Here is a 20,368-nt window from a genome sequence, read left to right on the forward strand (position 1 = left end):
GCAGAAGGACCTGGGTTCCGATCCCGGCCCCACCCCGTGCCTGTTGTGACACCTTGGACAAGTCACTTCACTTCCCTGGGCCTCGGTTCCCTCATCCGTGAGCTCGTTGTGGGTGGCAAGGTGTCTGTTTGTTGTTATCGTGTACTCTCGTTCATTCATTTGTTCATTGTCGTATTTATTGAGCGCTTACTGTGTGCAGAGCACTGGACTAAGCGCTTGGGAAGTACAAGTTGGAAACATATAGAGACGGTCCCTACCCAACAGTGGGCTCACAGTCTAGAAGTGTAGAAGGCTCAATCTCTCCCAAGTGCTTAGCAAAGTGCTTTGCGCACAGTGAGTGCTCAATAAATACGATTGAATGAACGGAAAATGGAGATGAAGACTGTGAGCCCCCTGTGGGACAGGGACCGTGTCCAGCCTGATTGCCATCTATCCATCTCAGCGCTTAAACCAGCGCTTAGTCCACAGCGAGCGCTTAACAAGTACGATCATTATTATTAATCCTTATCCCCATTTGCCCGAGGTACTGATTCCCTTTTATCTAGTCCCCAGTTTGGGAAGCTCCCGTTTAAAATGGGGAGTCAGCGAGCAGGGCCTAATTAAAAAATCGGGTCCATCACGCGTACGTCGTCTCTACCCCAGCGCTTAGTTCGGTGTCTGGCACACAGAAAGCGCTTAACAAATGCCCCAGTTTATCATTCCCCACCCTCGGAAACGCGGGGGGATGCATTCGGTGAGGAGCATCCAGCCGACTCCTCTCCGACCTCAACTCAGGCCCGGCCTCAGGCCTTTGGACAGCCCGTATCCCGGGATTCATTCATCAGTACGGCGCTAAGCGCTCTGCCCACGGCGAGCGCCCAATAAATCCGATCGAGCCTGCCCATTCGGCCCCGGGCCGGGGGGCGGTTCGGATGAAAAGCGGCGGGCTCCCGACTAGGCCGCTAAATCCTTCACGAGGCTCCCGGGACCGCCCGTCCCCCTTCCCGGCCGTCTCTCTGCTTCTCCACGGGCCCCTTTTTTTTCCGTGACGGTTTCAGTGAGCTGCCATAGTTTCCGGTCCCGCGCCGTCCCCCCGCCGCTCCGAGCATGTGCCGAACGCCCTCCGCCGCGCCCGCTTCGCCAAACCGCCCGCTCTCGGAGATCCCGCTTCAGCCGAAGGCCGAAATGGAGGGATGCCCTTGGGAATGCGCCGTCCCCTTCCCCATCCCACGCTTCCTCCTCCTCCCCGCCGCCCGGCCCTTGCGTGGCTGTCAATTCGAAAAGCGAGAAACGCTCCCGTGCCGTCCCCGTGTGGATCTGCGTGGCTCGCACCCAGACCCTGAGGCCGCTCTGTCAGAAAAACACGGATGCTCCACTTTGCCCCGCATTCAGCGTTCCCTGGTCCCCGCCGGCCCCTTAGCGACCGCTCACTGCGTCTTGGCCGCCCGGTATCGGCAGCTGTTAGACGCCAAGGTAAGTTAGACGGGTATTCTGCCGCGGTTGGGAGCGAGGATAGGAGCTGGAAGTTTCCTTCCGTCGACCTGGGCTTGCCGCGGGAAAAAAGGAAAACCAAAGCAGTCTCAGATCAGCGGGAGCATATGCTTTTTCTGCCCTGTCCAAAACCAGTCTTCAAAACGCGATTGTTGCTGAACCTCTGTAACCTGACCGTTGTGTTTCAAGCCAGATTCTGCTTACGGTTTCCCCCGATCACATTTCCCTTCAGCGGTTTGAAGATTCCCCTTTAGGAAAGGGCGAGGTTAAGCAATTGGCCAAGGCGTTGGTTAGGAAGTGACCTGAAGGGCAGAAGGATGTTGCCGTTGTGATTTAAAAAAAAAAATCTACGGTGAAAAGAAAGATTTTTGTCTGGAAATGTTAAGCAATTGGCCCCACAGCTGAGACCACGAGGGCGTGTTGTGTTGTCAACATTTTCGACTTTTAGACTGTGAGCCCACTGTTGGGTAGGGACTGTCTCTATATGTTGCCAATTTGTACTTCCCAAGCGCTTAGTACAGTGCTCTGCACATAGTAAGCGCTCAATAAATGCGATTGATGATGATGACTAGAAAAGGATGTTTTCTTGCCTGACTCCAGCCAGTTGGAGCTCCGAGTTGGGCCCGGGGAGAATTGCCTTGGGCTCAGTGGCGGAAGTGCCCCGGCCCCCCGACAAAAGAAAAACCCCAGAAATGCCTTCCCCCGTTTTCCACGGCCCAGCCGTCTCCCAAGGACCGCCGCAGAAATGGAGGACGGGAGAGGAGATGGCATAGCTTTCGGTTTAGCACCTCTCTGGAGGTGAGGTGGGCCCGGAGCGGGGAGACCGACCTCTCCTCCGGCCTCCTCTCCGGCCTCCCCTCCGGCCTCGCCGCCCTCCCGGGAGCCCGCGACGAGGAGGGGGCAGAGCCGAAGAGGGGGGAATGCCGGCCCGGTTCAGCCCCCTCCTTGCCTGGACCACCCTTTAATGTCGGCGTCCTCGTCCCACCCGCAAAATCGGGCCGTCCTCCGCCCCGGGGCAAGGCCTTCCATCATCATCGGGATGGTGGAGGTGGTAGTGCCGGAGAGTCAGCCCGTGCCCGGCCAGAGGTCGTCAGGCGACCAACTGACAGACCAGACTGTCAGTCCCTTCTAGCCTGTGAGCCCGGACCGTCTCTATATGTTGCCAACTTGTACTTCCCAAGCGCTTAGTCCAGTGCTCTGCACACAGTAAGCGCTCAACAAATACGATTGAATGAATGAATAATAATGATGTCCTCTAGACAGTGAGCCCGTTGTTGGGTAGGGACCGTCTCTATATGTTGCCAACATGTACTTCCCAAGCGCTTAGTCCCAGTGCTCTGCACATAGTAAGCGCTCAATAAATACAATTGAATGAATGAATGAATGACAGAGGGGCAGGAAGCACTCCAGGGCAGCGCCGCTTGGGGATATCATCTCTCCTCCCACGGATTTCTCTCATTCCGTCAGAAAACCCAGAGCACGTGCCCTCCCCTGTCGTCATTTGCCTCAGGTTTCTCTCCATCGCCATTCGTTTTTCTTCCCCCCTTCCTTTCCGGTGAGACGGCTTTCTCTCCTCACGTCAATCAATCAATCAATCAATCGTATTTATTGAGCGCTTACTGTGTGCAGAGCACTGGACTAAGCGCGTGGGAAGTACAAGCTGGCAACATCTAGAGACGGTCCCTACCCAACTGTGGGCTCACAGTGTAGAAGGGGGAGACGGAGAACAAAACCAAACATACTAACAAAATAAAATAAATAGAATAGATAGGTACAAGTAAAATAAAGAAATAGAGTAACAAATATGTACAAACATATATACAGGTGCTGTGGGGAAGGAAAGGAGGTGAGATGCGGGGGATGGAGAGGGGGACGAGGGGGAGAGGAAGGAAGGGGCTCAGTCTGGGAAGGCCTCCTGGAGGAGGTGAGCTCTCCAAATGAAAACAATTTTGAAACGTACCAAATGAAAACGTACCAAATGGAAACAATTTTAACCACAAGATTCAATCAAAAATAAACCATCAGCAGTTTGGATTAATCCTCAGTGCTTTGCCTCTTTCCCAAATGCCCAAACATTTTAAGAACATTTCCTCTGAATCTGACAGATTTAAATCCTCACTGGCCTCCCTGCAACCCTGTCTTTGTGTATCTATGTGAGCAAGCAGGAAACCGGCCTTGAAGGGAGGAAGAGAACGAGCTCGGCGGAAAACCCGGACACGCGTCCTCCCCCGTCATCGCTCGCCTCGGTTTTCCCCTCCATCGCCTTTTATTATTTTCCCCTTCTCTTTCGGCGGCCGTTCTGTCTCCTACTTCCAAGGAGAGCCCCGCGCGCGCTTCCCGGACAGGGAAGCACATTCAGGCACCAGACTATCATCTTCCGTGGCTTTATTTCTTCATCTCTCCGACGTCCCATCTTTACTGTCCGGTTTCCGACGCGTCACGCGAAGCGTCCAGCGCGGCCAAAGGTTAAAGATTACGCGTATGCCCCCGTGGCCGAGGGTGGGCCGAAATAAGGCGGGTTTGGTGAGGGCCGGCCGGTTGAGAAGGAGTCGGGCACGGTGAACGTCGGGAAGAAGTTGGATTGGATTTTCGGAGGAAGGTCTTGCATCAGTCTTAGATCTCGCATTCAGCGCTTAGAACAGTGCTTTGCACATAGTAAGCGCTTAATAAATGCCATTATTATCATTATTATCAGTCACCAAGTTAATTCATTCGGTCATTCAGTCGTATATGCCATTATTATTATTATTATTATTATTATTATTATTATTAGTCACCAACTTAATTCATTCGGTCATTCAGCCGTATTTACTGAGCACTTACTGTTTGCAAAGCACCGTACTGAGCGCTCGAGAGAGTACACTATAACAAGAAATAGACACACTCCTGCCCACAACGAGCTCACAGTCTAGGGGGGGAGACAGGCATTAATAGAAATAAATAGATGAATAGATAAATAATAATAATAATAATAATAATGGTGTTTATTAAGCACTTACTACGTGCAAAGCACTGTTCTAAGCGCTGGCGACGTTACAAGGTGATCAGGTTGTCCCACGGGGGGCTCACAGTCTTAATCCCCATTTTACAGATGAGGGAACTGAGGCCCAGAGAAGTGACTTGCCCAAAGTCCCACAGCTGACAAGTGGCGGAGCCGGGATTTGAACCTCTGACTCCAAAGCCCGGGTGCTTTCCACTGAGCCACGCTGCTTCGTACAGAGCATTTAGCACTTAGTACAGTGCTGTGCACACAGTAAGCGCCCAATAAATACTATTGAATTCATTCATTCATTCATTCAATCGTATTTATTGAGCACTCCTTCCTCTCCCCCTCGTCTCCCTCTCCATCCCCCCGCCTTACCTCCTTCCCTTCCCCACAGCACCTGTATATATCTATATATGTTTGTACATATTTATTACTCTATTTATTTTACTTGTACATATCTATTCTATTTATTTTATTTTGTTGGTATGTTTGGTTTTGTTCTCTGTCTCCCCGTTCTAGACTGTTAGCCCGCTGTTGGGTAGGGACCGTCTCTATATGTTGCCAACTTGTACTTCCCAAGCGCTTAGTACAGTGCTCTGCACACAGTAAGCGCTCAATAAATACGATTGATTGATACAGCTCTGCCGTGGGGATGGGAGAGGGAGAAGAGGAGAGGAAGAGGGAGAGGGAGAAGAGGAGAGGAGGAGGGCTTAGTCAGAGAAGCCTTCTTGGGGAGGGGGAGTCTCATTCATTCATTGTAGTATTTATTGAGCGCTTACTGTGTGCAGAGCACTGGACTAAGCGCCTGGGAGCGTACGATAGAACAACAGACACATCCGCTGCCCACAACGAATCTCAGCGGTAGCTGTGAGGCTACTCACCCTATCGAGGAGGACGGTGTCAGCTCTGCAATCTCATCCTCATCCAACAGCCAAGTAGAGCAGCGTGGCTCAGTGGAAAGAGCCCGGGCTTTGGAGTCAGAGGTCACGGGTTCAAATCCCGGCTCCGCCAACCGTCAGCTGTGTGACTTTGGGCAAGTCACTTCACTTCTCTGGGCCTCAGTTCCCTCGTCTGGAAAATGGGGATTAAGACGGTGAGCCCCCCGTGGGACAACCTGATCACCTTGTAACCTCCCCAGTGCTTAGAACGGTGCTTTGCACATAGTAAGCACTTAACAAATACCATCATTCATTCATTCATTCAATCGTATTTATTGAGCGCTAACTGTGTGCAGAGCACTGTGCTAAGTGCTTGGGAAGTACAAGTTGGCAACATATAGAGACGGTCCCTACCCAACAGCGGGCTCACAGTCTAGAGGACATCATTATTATTCATTCATTCTTTCAATCGTGTTTATTGAGCGCTTGCTGTGTGCAGAGCACTGGACTAAGCGCTTGGGAAGTTCAAGTTGGCAAACATATAGAGACGGTCCCTACCCAACAATGGGCTCACAGTCCCGAGGCCATCATTATTATTCATTCATTCAATCATATTTATTGAGCGCTTACTGTGTGCAGAGCACTGGACTAAGCGCTTGGGAAGTACAATTTGCCAACATATCGAGATGGTCCCTACCCACCAGCGGGCTCACAGTCTAGAGGACATCATTATTATTCATATATTCAATCGTATTTATCGAGCGCTTACTGTGTGCAGAGCACTGTACTAAGCACTTGGGAAGTACAAGTTGGCAACATATAGAGACGGTCCCTACCCACCAGCAGGCTTACCATCTAGAGGACATCATTATTATTCATTCATTCATCTTATTTATTGAGCACTTACTGTGTGCAGAGCACTGTACTAAGCATTTGGAAAGTACAATTTGGCAACATATAGAGACGGTCCCTACTGAACAACGGGCTCACAGTCTAGAGGACATCATTATTATTCATTCATTCAATCCTATTTGTTGAGCACTTACTGTGTGCAGAGCACTGTACTAAGCGCTTGGGAAGTACAATTTGGCAACATATAGAGACGCTTCCTACCGAACAACAGGCTCACAGTCTAGAGGACATCATTATTATTCTTTCATTCACTCAATCATATTTATTGAGCACTTATTGTGTACAGAGCACTGTACTAAGCGCTTGGATAGTACAAGTTGGCAACATGTAGAGACGGTCCCTACCGAACAACAGGCTCACAGTCGAGAGGACATCATTATTATTCATTCATTCAATCGTATTTACTGAGTGCTTACTGTGTGCAGAGCACTGTACTAAGTGCTTGGGAAGCACAATTTGGCAACATATAGAGACGGTCCCTACTGAACAACAGGCTCACAGTCTAGATGACATCATTATTATTCATTCATTCTATCGTATTTATTGAGCGCTTGCTGTGTGCAGGGCACTGTACTAAGCGCTTGGGAAGTACAAGTTGGCAACATACAGAGACGGTCCCTACCCACCAGCGGGCTCACACTCTAGAGGACATCATTATTATTCATTCATTCAATCGTATTTATTGAGCGCTTACTGTGTGCAGAGCACTGTACTAAGCGCTTGGGAAGTACAATTTGGCAACATATAGAGACGGTCCCTACCGAACGACGGGCTCACAGTCGAGAGGACATCATTATTATTCATTCATTCAATCGTATTTGTTGAGTGTTTACTGAGTGCAGAGCACTGTACTAAGCGCTTGGGAAGTACAACAACAGGCTCACAGTCTAGAGGACATCATTATTATTCTTTCATTCATTCAATCATATTTATTGAGCACTTATTGTGTGCAGAGCACTGTACTAAGCGCTTGGAAAGTATAAGTTGGCAACATATAGAGACGGTCCCTACCCACCAGCAGGCTCACAGTCTAGAGGACATCATTATTATTCTTTCATTCATTCAATCATATTTATTGAGCACTTATTGTGTGCAGAGCACTGTACTAAGCGCTTGGGAAGTACAATTTGGCAACATATAGAGACGGTCCCTACCGAACGACGGGCTCACAGTCGAGAGGACATCATTATTATTCATTCATTCAATCGTATTTATTGAGCGCTTACTGTGTGCAGTGCACTGTACTAAGCGCTTGGGAAGTACAAGTTGGCAACATATAGAGACGGTCCCTACCCAACAACGGGCTCACAGTCTAGAGGACATCATTATTATTATCAGAGCGCTCTGCACAGAGTAAAGCGCTCAGCAGTTACAATGGATTGGTACTCTCCCAGCCCCCTAAAACAGTCCTCTGCTCACAGTGAGCCCCCGATAATTATTAGGATTCATTGATGTTCCCCCGGCCGCCTAGGACAGAGCTCTGCACATAGTAAGCGCCCAGTAAATACGATTAATAATTACACATGGGACAACCTGATTGCCTTCTACCTGCCCCAGTGCTTGGAACAGTGCTTGGCCCCTAGTGAGCGCTTAGCAAATACCATAGTTATTTATTAAGCACTTAGTACAGTGCTCTGCACACAGTAAGTGCTCAATAAATATGATTGAATGAATGAATGTGTTGTCTTGGGATTGAGTACCGCAATTTATTCCTTTCTCCCGCTTCCTTGCAGGACGCATCTCTGGGGTACAGAGTTCAGTAGGCTTTGATTAATTCTTGCGGGTTAGGAATTAAAGACATGATAATAATAATAATAATAATAATAATAGTAATAATAATGGCATTTGTTAAGCGCTTACTATGTGCGGAGCACTGTTTGAAGCACTGGAGGGGATACAAGGTGATCAGGTTGTCCCACGTGGGGCTCACAGTCTTTATTTATTTATTTTACTTGTACATATCTATTCTATTTATTTTATTTTGTCCGTATGTTTGGTTTTGTTCTCTGTCTCCCCCTTCTAATAATAATAATAATAATTGGCATTTGTTAAGCGCTTACTATGTGCAAAGCACTGTTCTAAATGCTGGGGAGATTCCGAGGTGATCAGGTTGTCCCACGCAGGGCTCACAGTCTTAATCCCCATTTTACAGATGAGGTCACTGAGGCCCAGGGAAGTGAAGCGACTTGCCCAAGATCACACAGCAGACATGTGGCGGGGTCGGGATTCGAACCCATGACCTCCGACTCCAAAGCCCGGGCTCTTTCCACTGAGCCACGCTGCTTCCCTGCTTCTAGACTGTGAGCCCACTGTTGGGTAGGGACCGTCCCTAGATGTTGCCAACTTGGACTTCCCAAGCGCTTAGTCCAGTGCTCTGCACACCGTAAGCGCTCAGTAAATACGATTGATTGATTGATTATAATTGTTTTTTAGAGTAGGGGAGGCAGAGGAGAAGTAGAGCAGGGAGGGAGGGAGGAAGGGTGGGACCCGGTGGTTTTACTCTCCCCAGCGCTTCGTCCCGTGCTGTGTAACACAGCTCTCAGTACATGTCCTCGATTAAAAAGGGGTGGAGGAACGGGGTCAGAGTCACGGCAAGAGGGAAGAGAGGTAGAGATCCGACGGGAGAGCCCCTCCGGAGAGACGGCCGGAAAGGAGAAGGCGGAAGAGCGGCGTGGTCTAGGAGGTTGGAGCGCGGGCTGGGATTCAGAAGGATCTGGGTTCGAATCCCGGCTCCGCCACCTGTCTGCTGCGTGACCATGGGCAAGTCACTCCAGTCACTTGGAGAAGCAGCGTGGCTCAGTGGAAAGAGCCCGGGCTTTGGAGTCAGAGGTCAGGGGTTCGAGTCCCGGCTCCGCTGTCAGCTGTGTGACCTTGGGCAAGTCACGTAACTTCTCTGAGCCTCAGTTCCCTCATCTGTAAAATGGGGATTGACTGTGAGCCCCACGTGGGACAACTTAATCACCTTGTATCCTCCCCAGCGCTTAGAACGGTGCTTTGCACATAGTAAGCGCTTAACAAATGCCATTAAAAGAAAGAAAGTCAATCAATCAATCAGTCGTATTTATTGAGCGCTTACTGTGTGCAGAGCACTGTACTAAGCGCTTGGGAAGTACAAGTTGGTAACATATAGAGACGGTCCCAGTTCCCTCATCTGGAAAATGGGGATGAAGACTGTAAGCCCCCCGGGGGACAACCTGTTCACCTTATAGCCTCCCCAGCGCTTAGAACAGTGCTTTGCACATAGTAAGCACTTCCCCCTTCTAGACTGGGAGCCCACCGTTGGGTAGGGACCATCTCTAGATGTTGCCAACTTGTACTTCCCAAGCGCTTAGTATTCATTCTATCGTAATTTATTGAACGCTTGCTGTGTGCAGAGCATTATACTAAGCGCTATTTTATTTTGTTAGTATGTTTGGTTTTGTTCTCTGTCTCCCCCTTTTAGACTGTGAGCCCACTGTTGGGTAGGGACCGTCTCTAGATGTTGCCAATTTGTACTTCCCAAGTGCTTAGTACAGTGCTCTGCACATAGTAAGTGCTCAATAAATACGATTGATGATGGTATAGAGACAGTCCCTACCCAACAATGAGCTCACAGTCTAGGAGACATCATTATTATTCATTCATTCAATCGTATTTATTGAGCGCTTACTGTGTGCAGAGCACTGGACTAAGCGCTTGGGAAGTACAAGTTGGCAACGTATAGAGACGGTCCTTACCCAATTGAATAATTATTATTATTGAACGCTTGCTGTGTGCAGAGCACTGTACTAAGCGCTTGGGAAGTTCAAGTTGGCAAACATATAGAGACGGTCCCTATCCAACAATGGGCTCACAGTCTAGAGGACATCATTATTATTCATTCATTCAATCATATTTATTGAGTGCTTACTGTGTGCAGAGCACTGTACTAAGCGCTTGGGAAGTACAAGTCGGCAACATATAGAGACGGTCCCTACCCAATTGAATAATTATTATTATTGAGCGCTTACCGAGGGCAGAGCACTGTACTAAGTGCTCTGGAGAGGACAAGACAGTAGAGTCAGTAGACCCGTACCCTGCCTGCAAGTCTTCTAGACGGTGGGCCCGTCTTCTAGACTGTAAGCCCATTGTTGGGTAGGGACCATCTCTAGATGTTGCCAACTTGGACTTCCCAAGCGCTTAGTACAGTGCTCTGCGCACAGTAAGTGCTCAATAAATACGAATGAATGAATAAATGCTATAAAAAAAGTGACTATACTTCTCTGGGCCTCAGTTACCTCATCTGTAAAATGGGGATGGAGAGAGCAAGCCCCAGGTGGGACAGGGACTGCGTCCAACCTGATCTGCTTGTATCCACCCCAGCGCTCGGTATGGTGTCTGGCACATATTGAGCGCTTAGCAAATACCATCCTTATTACAGTGCCTGTCATGTAGTGAGCGCTGAACAAATAATGTCATTATTAACAGTGCCTGGCACATAGTGAGCACTGAGCTAATGCTATTTAAAAAAAAATAAAGGAGATGGAGTGACAAGAAGCTCAGACCTGATGGCTTCTCTGTCGCCATAAATAATAATAATAATAATGGCATTTATTAAGTGCTTATTATGTGCAAAGCACTGTTCTAAGCACTGGGGAGGTTACAAGGTGATCAGGTTGTCCCACGTGGGGCTCGCAGTTTTAATCCCCATTTTACAGATGAGGTAGCTGAGGTCCAGAGAATAATAATAATAATAATGATTACATTTATTAAGCGCTTACTATGTGCAAAGCACCGTTCTAAGCACTGGGAGGATACAAGGTGATGAGGTTGTCCCACGTGGGGCTCACAGTCTTCATCCCCATTTTACAGATGAGGGAACTGAGGCCCAGAGAAGTTAAGTGACTTGCCCAAAGTCACACAGCTGACAAGTGGTGGAGCTGGGATTTGAACCCATGACCTCTGACTCCAAAGCCCGGGCTCTTTCCCACTGAGCCACGCTGCTTCTCAAGTGAAGTGAAGTGACTTGCCCAAAGTCACACAGCTGACCCTTGGCGGAGTCGGGATTTGAACCCATGACCTCGGACTCCACAGCCACGCTGGCCGGCGGAGAACGGGGTCAGTGGAGGCGCCGTAGGCCTCGGGTGGGAGTTGAAGTTTTGGAATCGTTCCCGTCGGCCGAGGACGAGGGAGGAGAGGAGGAAAGCTCAGCCGGCGCCGGAAAGAAGGAGTTTTGAAGGGGAGAAAGACGGCTCGGGGTTTGTCTTCCCTGCAGCTGTGTGGAAGAAACTGAGTGGGACTGTGGGCTAGACTGTGAGCCCGCTGTCGGGTAGGGACCGTCTCTATATGTTGCCAACTTGTACTTCCCAAGCGCTTAGTCCAGTGCTCTGCACACAGTAAGCGCTCAATAAATACGATTGAATGAATGAATGAATGTGTGGGAGCGGATTCCTTGTTTTATTTTGTTCTTTGGGATATTTGTCTAAGCCCTGACTCCAGCCCCAACACCATTCTAAGCCGCGAAGTAGATAGAAGCTAATTAGGTCATCATCATCGATCGTATTTATGGAGCGCTTACTGTGTGCAGAGCACTGGACTAAGCGCTTGGGAAGTCCAAGTTGGCAACATATAGAGACGGTCCCTACCCAGCAGTGGGCTCACAGTCTAAAAGGGGGAGACAGAGAACTAAACCAAACATACTAACTATATAAAATAAATCATCATCATCATCAATCGTATTTATTGAGCGCTTACTGTGTGCAGAGCGACTTCCCAGCAGCTGTGTTACACTGCTTAGTGGAAGAAACTCAATGGGACTGTGGGCTAGACTGCACTGTTGGGTAGGGACTGTCTCTATATGTTGCCAATTTGTCCTTCCCAAGCGCTTAGTACAGTGCTGTGCACATAGTAAGCACTCAAGAAATACGATTGATGATGATGATGAAGTCCAAGTTGGCAACATCTAGAGACGGTCCCTACCCAACAGTGGGCTCACAGTCTAAAAGGGGGAGACGGAGAACAAAACCAAACATACTAACAAAATAAAATAAATACAATAGATGTGTACAAGTAAAATAAATAAATAAAGTAATAAAGTAATAGGTCCAAACCAGTCCCTGTCCCGCGTGGGGCTGGGAGTCCAAATAGGAGGGAGAACGAGAGAGCCGAGGCCCAGAGAAGCTAAGTGACTTGCCCAGGGTGTCGCAGCAACCCAGGTCCTCTGACTCCCTGCCACGCGGCTTCGTGGGGTGAAGTCCGTCAGTCATTCGATCGTATTAGTGAGCGCTTACTGTGTGCAGAGCACTGGACTAAGCGCTGGGAAAGTACAGTTTGGCAATAAAGAGAGGCAATTAATAATAATAATAATGATGGCATTTATTAAGCGCTTACTATGTGCCACGCACTGTTCTAAGGTCTGGGGAGGTAGAAGTTGATCAGGTTGTCCCACGGGGGGCTCACAGTCTTCATCCCCATTTTGCAGATGAGGTCACTGAGGCCCAAAGAAGTGAAGTGACTTGCCCGAAGTCACCCAGCTGACAAGTGGCGGAGCGGGGATTTGAACCCACGACCTCTGACTCCAAAGCCCGGGCTCTTTCCATCGAGCCATGCTGCTTCTCCGTTCTGCCCACGACAGGGTTGGTGGTGTGAGGGGGCGGAGATACACACACAAACCACCTTCAATCGGTCAAGAGTGTTCATTCAATCATTTATTGAGCGTGTATTGTGTGCAAAGCACTGTGCTGAGCGCTTGGGAAAGTACAACACAACATTCCCAGCCCACAGCGAGCTTACAGTCTTGGGCCGGGGCGTGGGGAGACAGACATCAATAAGATTAAATTAAATGGTATTTATGGGCACAAGGGATGTGGGGCTCGGAGCTGGGGAGAGCAGAGGATGCCGCAGACGGGACGGAGGGATGAGGAAAAGTGGGGATTAGTTTGGGAAAGACTCTTGGAGGAGATGGGAAGTGCTCTGATGGGGGGAGGGATGAGGAAAAGTGGCGATTAGTTTGGGAAAGACTCTTGGAGGAGATGGGAAGGGCTCTGATGGGGGGAGGGATGAGGGAAAGTGGGGATTAGTTTGGGAAAGACTCTTGGAGGAGATGGGAAGGGCTGTGGGGGGGGAGGGATGAGGAAAAGTGGGGATTAGTTTGGGAAAGACTCTTGGAGGAGATGGGAAGGGCTCTGACGGGGGGAGGGATGAGGAAAAGTGGGGATTAGTTTGGGAAAGACTCTTGGAGGAGATGGGAAGGGCTCTGACGGGGGGAGGGATGAGGAAAAGTGGGGATTAGTTTGGGAAAGACTCTTGGAGGAGATGGGAAGGGCTCTGATGGAGGGAGGATGAGGAAAAGTGGGGATTAGTTTGGGAAAGACTCTTGGAGGAGATGGGAAGGGCTCTGATGGAGGGAGGATGAGGAAAAGTGGGGATTAGTTTGGGAAAGACTCTTGGAGGAGATGGGAAGGGCTCTGATGGGGGGAGGGATGAGGAAAAGTGGGGATTAGTTTGGGAAAGACTCTTGGAGGAGATGGGAAGGGCTCTGATGGGGGGAGGGATGAGGAAAAGTGGGGATTAGTTTGGGAAAGACTCTTGGAGGAGATGGGAAGGGCTCTGACGGGGGGGAGGGATGAGGAAAAGTGGGGATTAGTTTGGGAAAGACTCTTGGAGGAGATGGGAAGGGCTCTGATGGGGGGAGGGATGAGGAAAAGTGGGGATTAGTTTGCGAAAGACTCTTGGAGGAGATGGGAAGGGCTCTGACGGGGGAGGGATGAGGAAAAGTGGGGATTAGTTTGGGAAAGACTCTTGGAGGAGATGGGAAGGGCTCTGATGGGGGGGAGGGATGAGGAAAAGTGGGGTTTAGTTTGGGAAAGAGTCTTGGTGGAGATGGGATGGGTTCTGACAGGGGGAGGGATGAGGAAAAGTGGGGTTTAGTTTGGGAAAGAGTCTTGGTGGAGATGGGATGGGTTCTGACAGGGGGAGGGATGAGGAAAAGTGGGGATTAGTTTGGGAAAGACTTGGAGGAGATGGGAAGGGCTCTGATGGGGGGAGGGCTGAGGAAAAGTGGGGATTAGTTTGGGAAAGACTCTTGGAGGAGATGGGAAGGGCTCTGATGGGGGGAGGGTTGAGGAAATGTGGGGATTAGTTTGGGAAAGACCCTTGGAGGAGATGGGAAGGGCTCTGACGGGGGGAGGGATGAGGAAAAGTGGGGATTAGTTTGGGAAAGACTCTTGGAGGAGATGGGAAGGGCTCTGACGGGGGGGGGGAGGGATGAGGAAAAGTGGGGATTAGTTTGGGAAAGACCCTTGGAGGAGATGGGAAGGGCTCTGACGGCGGGGGGGGGGGGGGGGGGGGGGGGGGAGAGGGATTGTCTGTGGGATTTGAGGAGGGAGGGCATTCCAGGACGGGGGCCAGGGGTCGGAGGCGAGATGGGCGAGGTGGAGGCCCAGGGAGAAGGTTGGCATTGGAGAAGCAGCGTGGCTCAGTGGAAAGAGCCCGGGCTTTGGAGTCAGAGTCATGGGTTCAAATCCCGACTCTGCCAACCGTCAGACTGTGAGCCCACTGTTGGGTAGGGACCATCTCTCTATGTTGCCAACTTGTACTTCCCAAGCGCTTAGTACAGTGCTCTGCACACAGTAAGCGCTCAATAAATACGATTGACTGATTGATTGTCAGCTGTGTGACTTTGGGCAAGTCACTCCACTTCTCTTAGGTTCCCTCATCTGGAAAATGGGGATGAAAACTGTGAGCTCCCCTGCCCCGGGGACAAGCTGATCACCTTGTCACCTCCCCAGCGCTTAGTACAGTGCTTTGCACACATAGTAAGTGCTTGACAAATGCCATCATGATTATTATTATTATTATTATTAGAGGAGGGGCGGGGTTGGAGTGGGAGAGTAGCCAGGTGAGGTAGGAGGGGGTAAGGGGATGGGTGGCTTTAAAGCCAATAAATACGATTGACGATGGGCGAATTTTGAAGAGCAGGGTGGTAGGTTGTAGAAGGTTTTTTAAGCATTACTGTGGGCAGAGCACTGTCCTAAGCGCTTGGGAGAGTACACTATAACCGGAAAATCATGGCCTAGTGGATAGAGCACGCTCTTGGAATTCAGAAGGTCGTGGGTTCTAATCCTGACTCCGCCGTATGTCTGCTTTGTGGCCTTGAGCAAGTCACTTCACTTCTCTGTTGCCAACTTGTACTTCCCAAGCGCTTAGTACAGTGCTCCGCACACAGTAAGCGCTCAATAAATACGATTGATTGATTGATTGATTCTCTGGGCCTCAGTGACCTCATCTGTAAAATGGGGATTGAGACTTGTGAGCCCCGTGTGGGACAGGGACGGTCCCTAGAGAAGCCAATGTGGCTCAGGGGAAAGAGCCCGGGCTTTGGAGTCGGAGGTCATGGGTTCGAATCCCGGCTGCGCCACATGTCTGCTGTGTGACCTTGGGCAAGTCACTTCACTTCTCGGAGCCTCAGTTCCCTCATCTGTAAAATGGGGGTGAAGACTGCGAGCCCCACGTGGGGACAACCTGATCGCCTTGTATCCCCCTTGCTTAGAATGGTGCTTTGCACATAGTAAGTGCTTAACAAATGCCATTATTATTATTATTATTATTGTATCCCCCCCCAGAGCTTAGGTCAGTGCCTGGCATATAGCGTTTAACAAATACCACAATTACTATTATTATTACTATTATTATTATCATTATTATTATTATTATCAGAAACATTCCCTGCCTATAACGAGCTTGCAGCCTAGAGGGAGGGTGAAGGAGGTGATCTGTTCTTTGCTGCTTCTGGTCTCTCCCTCTAGGCTGCAAGCTTGTTATAGGCAGGGAATGTTTCTGATAATAATAATAATAATAATAATAATAATAATAATAATAATAATAATAATAGTAATTGTGGTATTTGTTAAACGCTCCCACTTTTCTGGTGGGAGGCGAGTGGAGGGGTAGAGAGCAAGTTCCCCTTGAGAGAAACCAGCTGGGCAGGCAGTATGGTCTAGTGGGCAGAGCAGAATACACGGGAAGGCAGCGTGGCTCAGTGGAAAGAGCCCGGGCTTTGGAGCCAGAGGTCATGGGTTCAAATCCTGGCTCCGCCAACTGTCATCATCATCATCAATCGTATTTATTGAGCGCTTACTATGTGCAGAGCACTGTACTAAGCACTTGGGAAGCACAAATTGGCAACATCTAGAGACAGTCCCTACCCACCAGTGGGCTCACAGTCTAAAAGGGGGAGACAGAGAACAAAACCAAACATACTAACAAAATAAAATAAATAGAATAGATATGTACAAATAAATAAATAAATAGAGTAATAAATATGTACAAACTGTCAGTGGCTGTGTGACTTTGGGCAAGTCACTTCACTTCCCTGGGCCTCAGTTCCCTCATCTGGAAAATGGGGATGAAGACTGGGAGCCCCCTGTGGGACAGACTGATCACCTGGTAACCTCCCCAGCGCTTAGAACAGTGCTTTGCACATAGTGAGCACTTAATAAATGCCATCATTATTATTATTATTTAACTTCCCTGCGGCTCATTTTCCTTATTTGTAGAACTGGGATGAAATGCTACATCTCCCGCATATGTAGTGTGTGCGCCCAAAGAGGGAAAGGGAGTGTTTCCAACCTGATTATTGGGTATTTGCCCCAGCGCTTAACACAGAGTGAGTACCAGCGTGGCTCAGTGGAAAGAGCCCGGGCTTTGGAGTCAGAGGTCATGGGTTCAAATCCCAGCTCCGCCAACTGTCAGTGGCTGTGTGACTTTGGGTAAGTCACTTCACTTCTCTGGGCCTCAGTTCCCTCATCTGTAAAATGGGGATGAAGACTGTTAGCCCCCTGTGGGACAACCTGATTACCTGGTAACCTCCCCAGCGCTTAGAACAGTGCTTTGCACATAGTAAGCACTTAATAAATGCTATTATTATTATTATTATTATTAATTATTATTATTATTATTATTTAACTTCCCTGCGGCTCATTTTCCTTATTTGTAGAACAGGGATGAAATGCTACATCTCCCACATATCATCAATCGTATTTATTGAGCGCTTACTATGTGCAGAGCACTGTACTAAGTACATATGTAGTGTGTGCACCCAAAAAGGGAAAGGGAGTGTTTCCAACCTGATTATTGGGTATTTGCCCCAGCGCTTAACACAGAGTGAGTACCAGCGTGGCTCAGTGGAAAGAGCCCGGGCTTTGGAGTCAGAGGTCATGGGTTCAAATCCTGGCTCCGCCAACTGTCAGTGGCTGTGTGACTTTGGGCAAGGCACTTCACTTCTCTGGGCCTCAGTTCCCTCATCTGGAAAATGGGAATGAAGACTGTGAGCGCCCTGTGGGACAACCTGATTACCTGGTAACCTCCCCAGCGCTTAGAACAGTGTTTTGCACATAGTAAGCACTTAATAAATGTCATTATTATTATTATTATTATTATTATTATTATTTAACTTCCCTGAGGCTCATTTTCCTTATTTGTAGAACAGGGATAAAATGCTACATCTCCTGCATACATGGTGTGTGCACCAAAGAGGGAAAGGCAGTGTTTCCAACCTGATTATTGTGTATTTGCCCCAGCGTTTAACACAGAGTGAGTACCATTAACACCCTAATCGGGAGCACCAGGCAATGACCTGGACCGAGCATAGCAGAAATAGGTTGAGGACAAAGGGGTTTGACAATAATAATAATAATAATAATTGTATGCATGGTATTAAGTGCTTACTACGTGCCAGGCACTATATTAAGCGCTGGGGTGGATACAAGCGAATCGGGTTGGACACGGGCCCTGTCCCACCTTGGGGCTCACGGTCTCAATCCCCATTGGACAGAGGAGGAAACTGAGGCACAGTGAAGTGACTTGCCCAAGGTCACACAGCAGACAAGTAGAGGAGCCTTGACCCTCTGGCCGTACTGACCTCTGTCACTGGGCATTGAGACCGACTTTTAGAAATGCCAATGTCCTCCTGGGATTTTTCAGTGTAAGCGTGGCTACTTAAACCAAAGCGGAAAGGAATCGTGGGATTTTCAGGGTTGTTTTTTCCAACAATATCTGTTTAATAATAATAATAATAATAATAATAATAATGGCATTTATTAAGCACTTACTACATGCAAAGCACTGTTCTAAGCGCTGGAGAGGTTACAAGGTGATCAGGTTGTCCCAAGGGGCTCACAGTCTTAATCCCCATTTTACAGATGAGGTAACTGAGGCCCAGAGAAGTGAAGTGACTTTGCCCAAAGTCACACAGCTGACAAGTGGTGGGGCCGGGATTTGAACCCCTGACCTCTGACTCCAAAGCCCGGGCTCTTTCCATTGAGCCACGCTGCTCCTCAAGTGCCTAATACATGCCAGGCACTGTTCTAGGCGCTAGGGTAATCATTTTGGACACCTTAGTACGTGGGGCTCACAATCTTAATCCCCATTTTACAGGTGAGGGAACTGAGGCCCAGAGAATAATAATAATAATAATAATAATAATAATAATAATAATAATGATAGAATTTATTAAGCTCTTACTGTGTGCAAAGCAGTGTCCTAAGCACTGGGGAGGTTACAAGGTGATCAGGTTGTCCCACATGGGGCTCACAGTCTTAATCCCTTCTAGACTTCTAGACTGTGAGCCCACTGTTGGGTAGGGACCGTCTCTATATGTTGCCAACTTGGACTTCCCAAGCGCTTAGTCCAGTGCTCTGCACACAGTAAGCGCTCAATAAATACGACTGATTGATTGATTGGTAGTTGGGAGGAAAAGCTGTCCTCCTGCATCGGCACGCAATTTAGGTTGCTCTTGTCATTGGCCGTCATGTGGGAGAGAAGTTCTGACTTTTCCCTTTTTGTCCACCGCCTTCTTTATGGCCTCTTGTCCTTCTCAGAGCCAATCAGTCCATCGTATTTATTGGGCGCTCAGCGTATGCAGAGCACTGTACTAAGTGTCAGGGAGAGTACAGCACTGTAAGTGCTTAGTACAGTGCTCTGCACACAGTAAGCGCTCAATAAATACGATTGATTACAGCACAACAGAGGTGATAGATCACAAGCAGCTTACGGTCTGGGGGGAGACGGATATTAATAGAAATAAGTAGATGGATCCGGACGTAAGCGCTGTGGGGCTGAGAGAGAAGCTCGGTCAGTCGGTTGTATTTATTGAGCGCTTATTGTGTGCAGAGCACTGTACTAAGCGCTGGGGAGAGTCCAATAAAATAATAGGCACAGTCCCTGCCCACAGTGACCTGACAATCTAGAGCAGAAGGTGAATTAAGGGTGAAAATCCAAGGGCAGTGCAGAAGGGAGTGGGAAAAGAGGCAAGCAAGGAACAGAAATAAATCTTTTCCAGAAGTGAACCGTTTTCTTTTTCTTTTTTTTTTCCTCCTCGCTCCATACGACTCCAGAAGTTTTCTCCCTCTGCTAACGGCCTTTCAGGATCAGCGAGCGAGTTGCTTTCTCACTGGTGCCGCAGGAATAATTAGTTAAACCATAAAGAACAGGGCTCATTTCCACCGTCGTGACCGTCAACCGATGGCTGCCCAAACCGATTCAAAAAAGGAAACGGGGAACGGTCGAAAACGTGTGGGTCAGCCATCCGGGTGCCGGAACCCCCCTGCAGTTGTCGTGGACGCACTGTTGACGTCCGCAGTACGCCTCAGATCAATCAATCAATCAATCAATCATATTTATTGAGCGCTTACTGTGTGCAGAGCACTGGACTAAGCGCTTGGGAAGTATAAGTTGGCAAAAGATAGAGACGGTCCCGACCCAACAGTGGGCTCACAGTCTAGAAGGGGGAGACAGAGAACGAAACAACGTATTAACAGAATAAAATAAATAGATGAGTGAGCTGATCTGCCTTTCAGATGAACCAGAGACACAAAACATAGTAACAAAATAAAATAAATAGATGAGTGAGCTGATCTGCGATCTGTCTTTCAGATGAACCGGAGACGCGGGACGCGTGGTGGGCGGAAATCCGGCAAGAAATAAAATCCCACGCCAAAGCACTGGGCTGTCACGCCGTGGTGGGCTACAGCGAATCCACCAGCATTTGGTAAATCCCGATGACGATTTGAATTTTCTTCCAAACGCGACTGCAGATCTTTTGCCCCTCCTAGAACGAGGCCCTGGGCAGACGCAGCGGCCCGCGTCCTTACACGGGCGCCGAGTT

At 48.9% G+C, this 20,368-nt stretch overlaps 1 protein-coding gene across 13 annotated transcripts in view; it reads left to right on the forward strand.

The window, feature by feature from the left end:
• C2CD5 (C2 calcium dependent domain containing 5) overlaps positions 1–20,368 on the forward strand; it is a 224,110-nt gene that overhangs the window by 105,771 nt on the left and 97,971 nt on the right. For all 13 annotated transcript variants that reach the window (XM_038765549.1, XM_038765568.1, XM_038765585.1 and 10 more), the window contains one exon: positions 20,137–20,251. In XM_038765549.1, the coding sequence (XP_038621477.1) occupies positions 20,137–20,251 (115 nt within the window). The remainder of the gene's footprint in view (positions 1–20,136; positions 20,252–20,368) is intronic.

This window comes from Tachyglossus aculeatus, chromosome 2 (assembly GCF_015852505.1).
Source record: "Tachyglossus aculeatus isolate mTacAcu1 chromosome 2, mTacAcu1.pri, whole genome shotgun sequence".
Taxonomy (NCBI): Eukaryota; Metazoa; Chordata; class Mammalia; order Monotremata; family Tachyglossidae; genus Tachyglossus; species Tachyglossus aculeatus.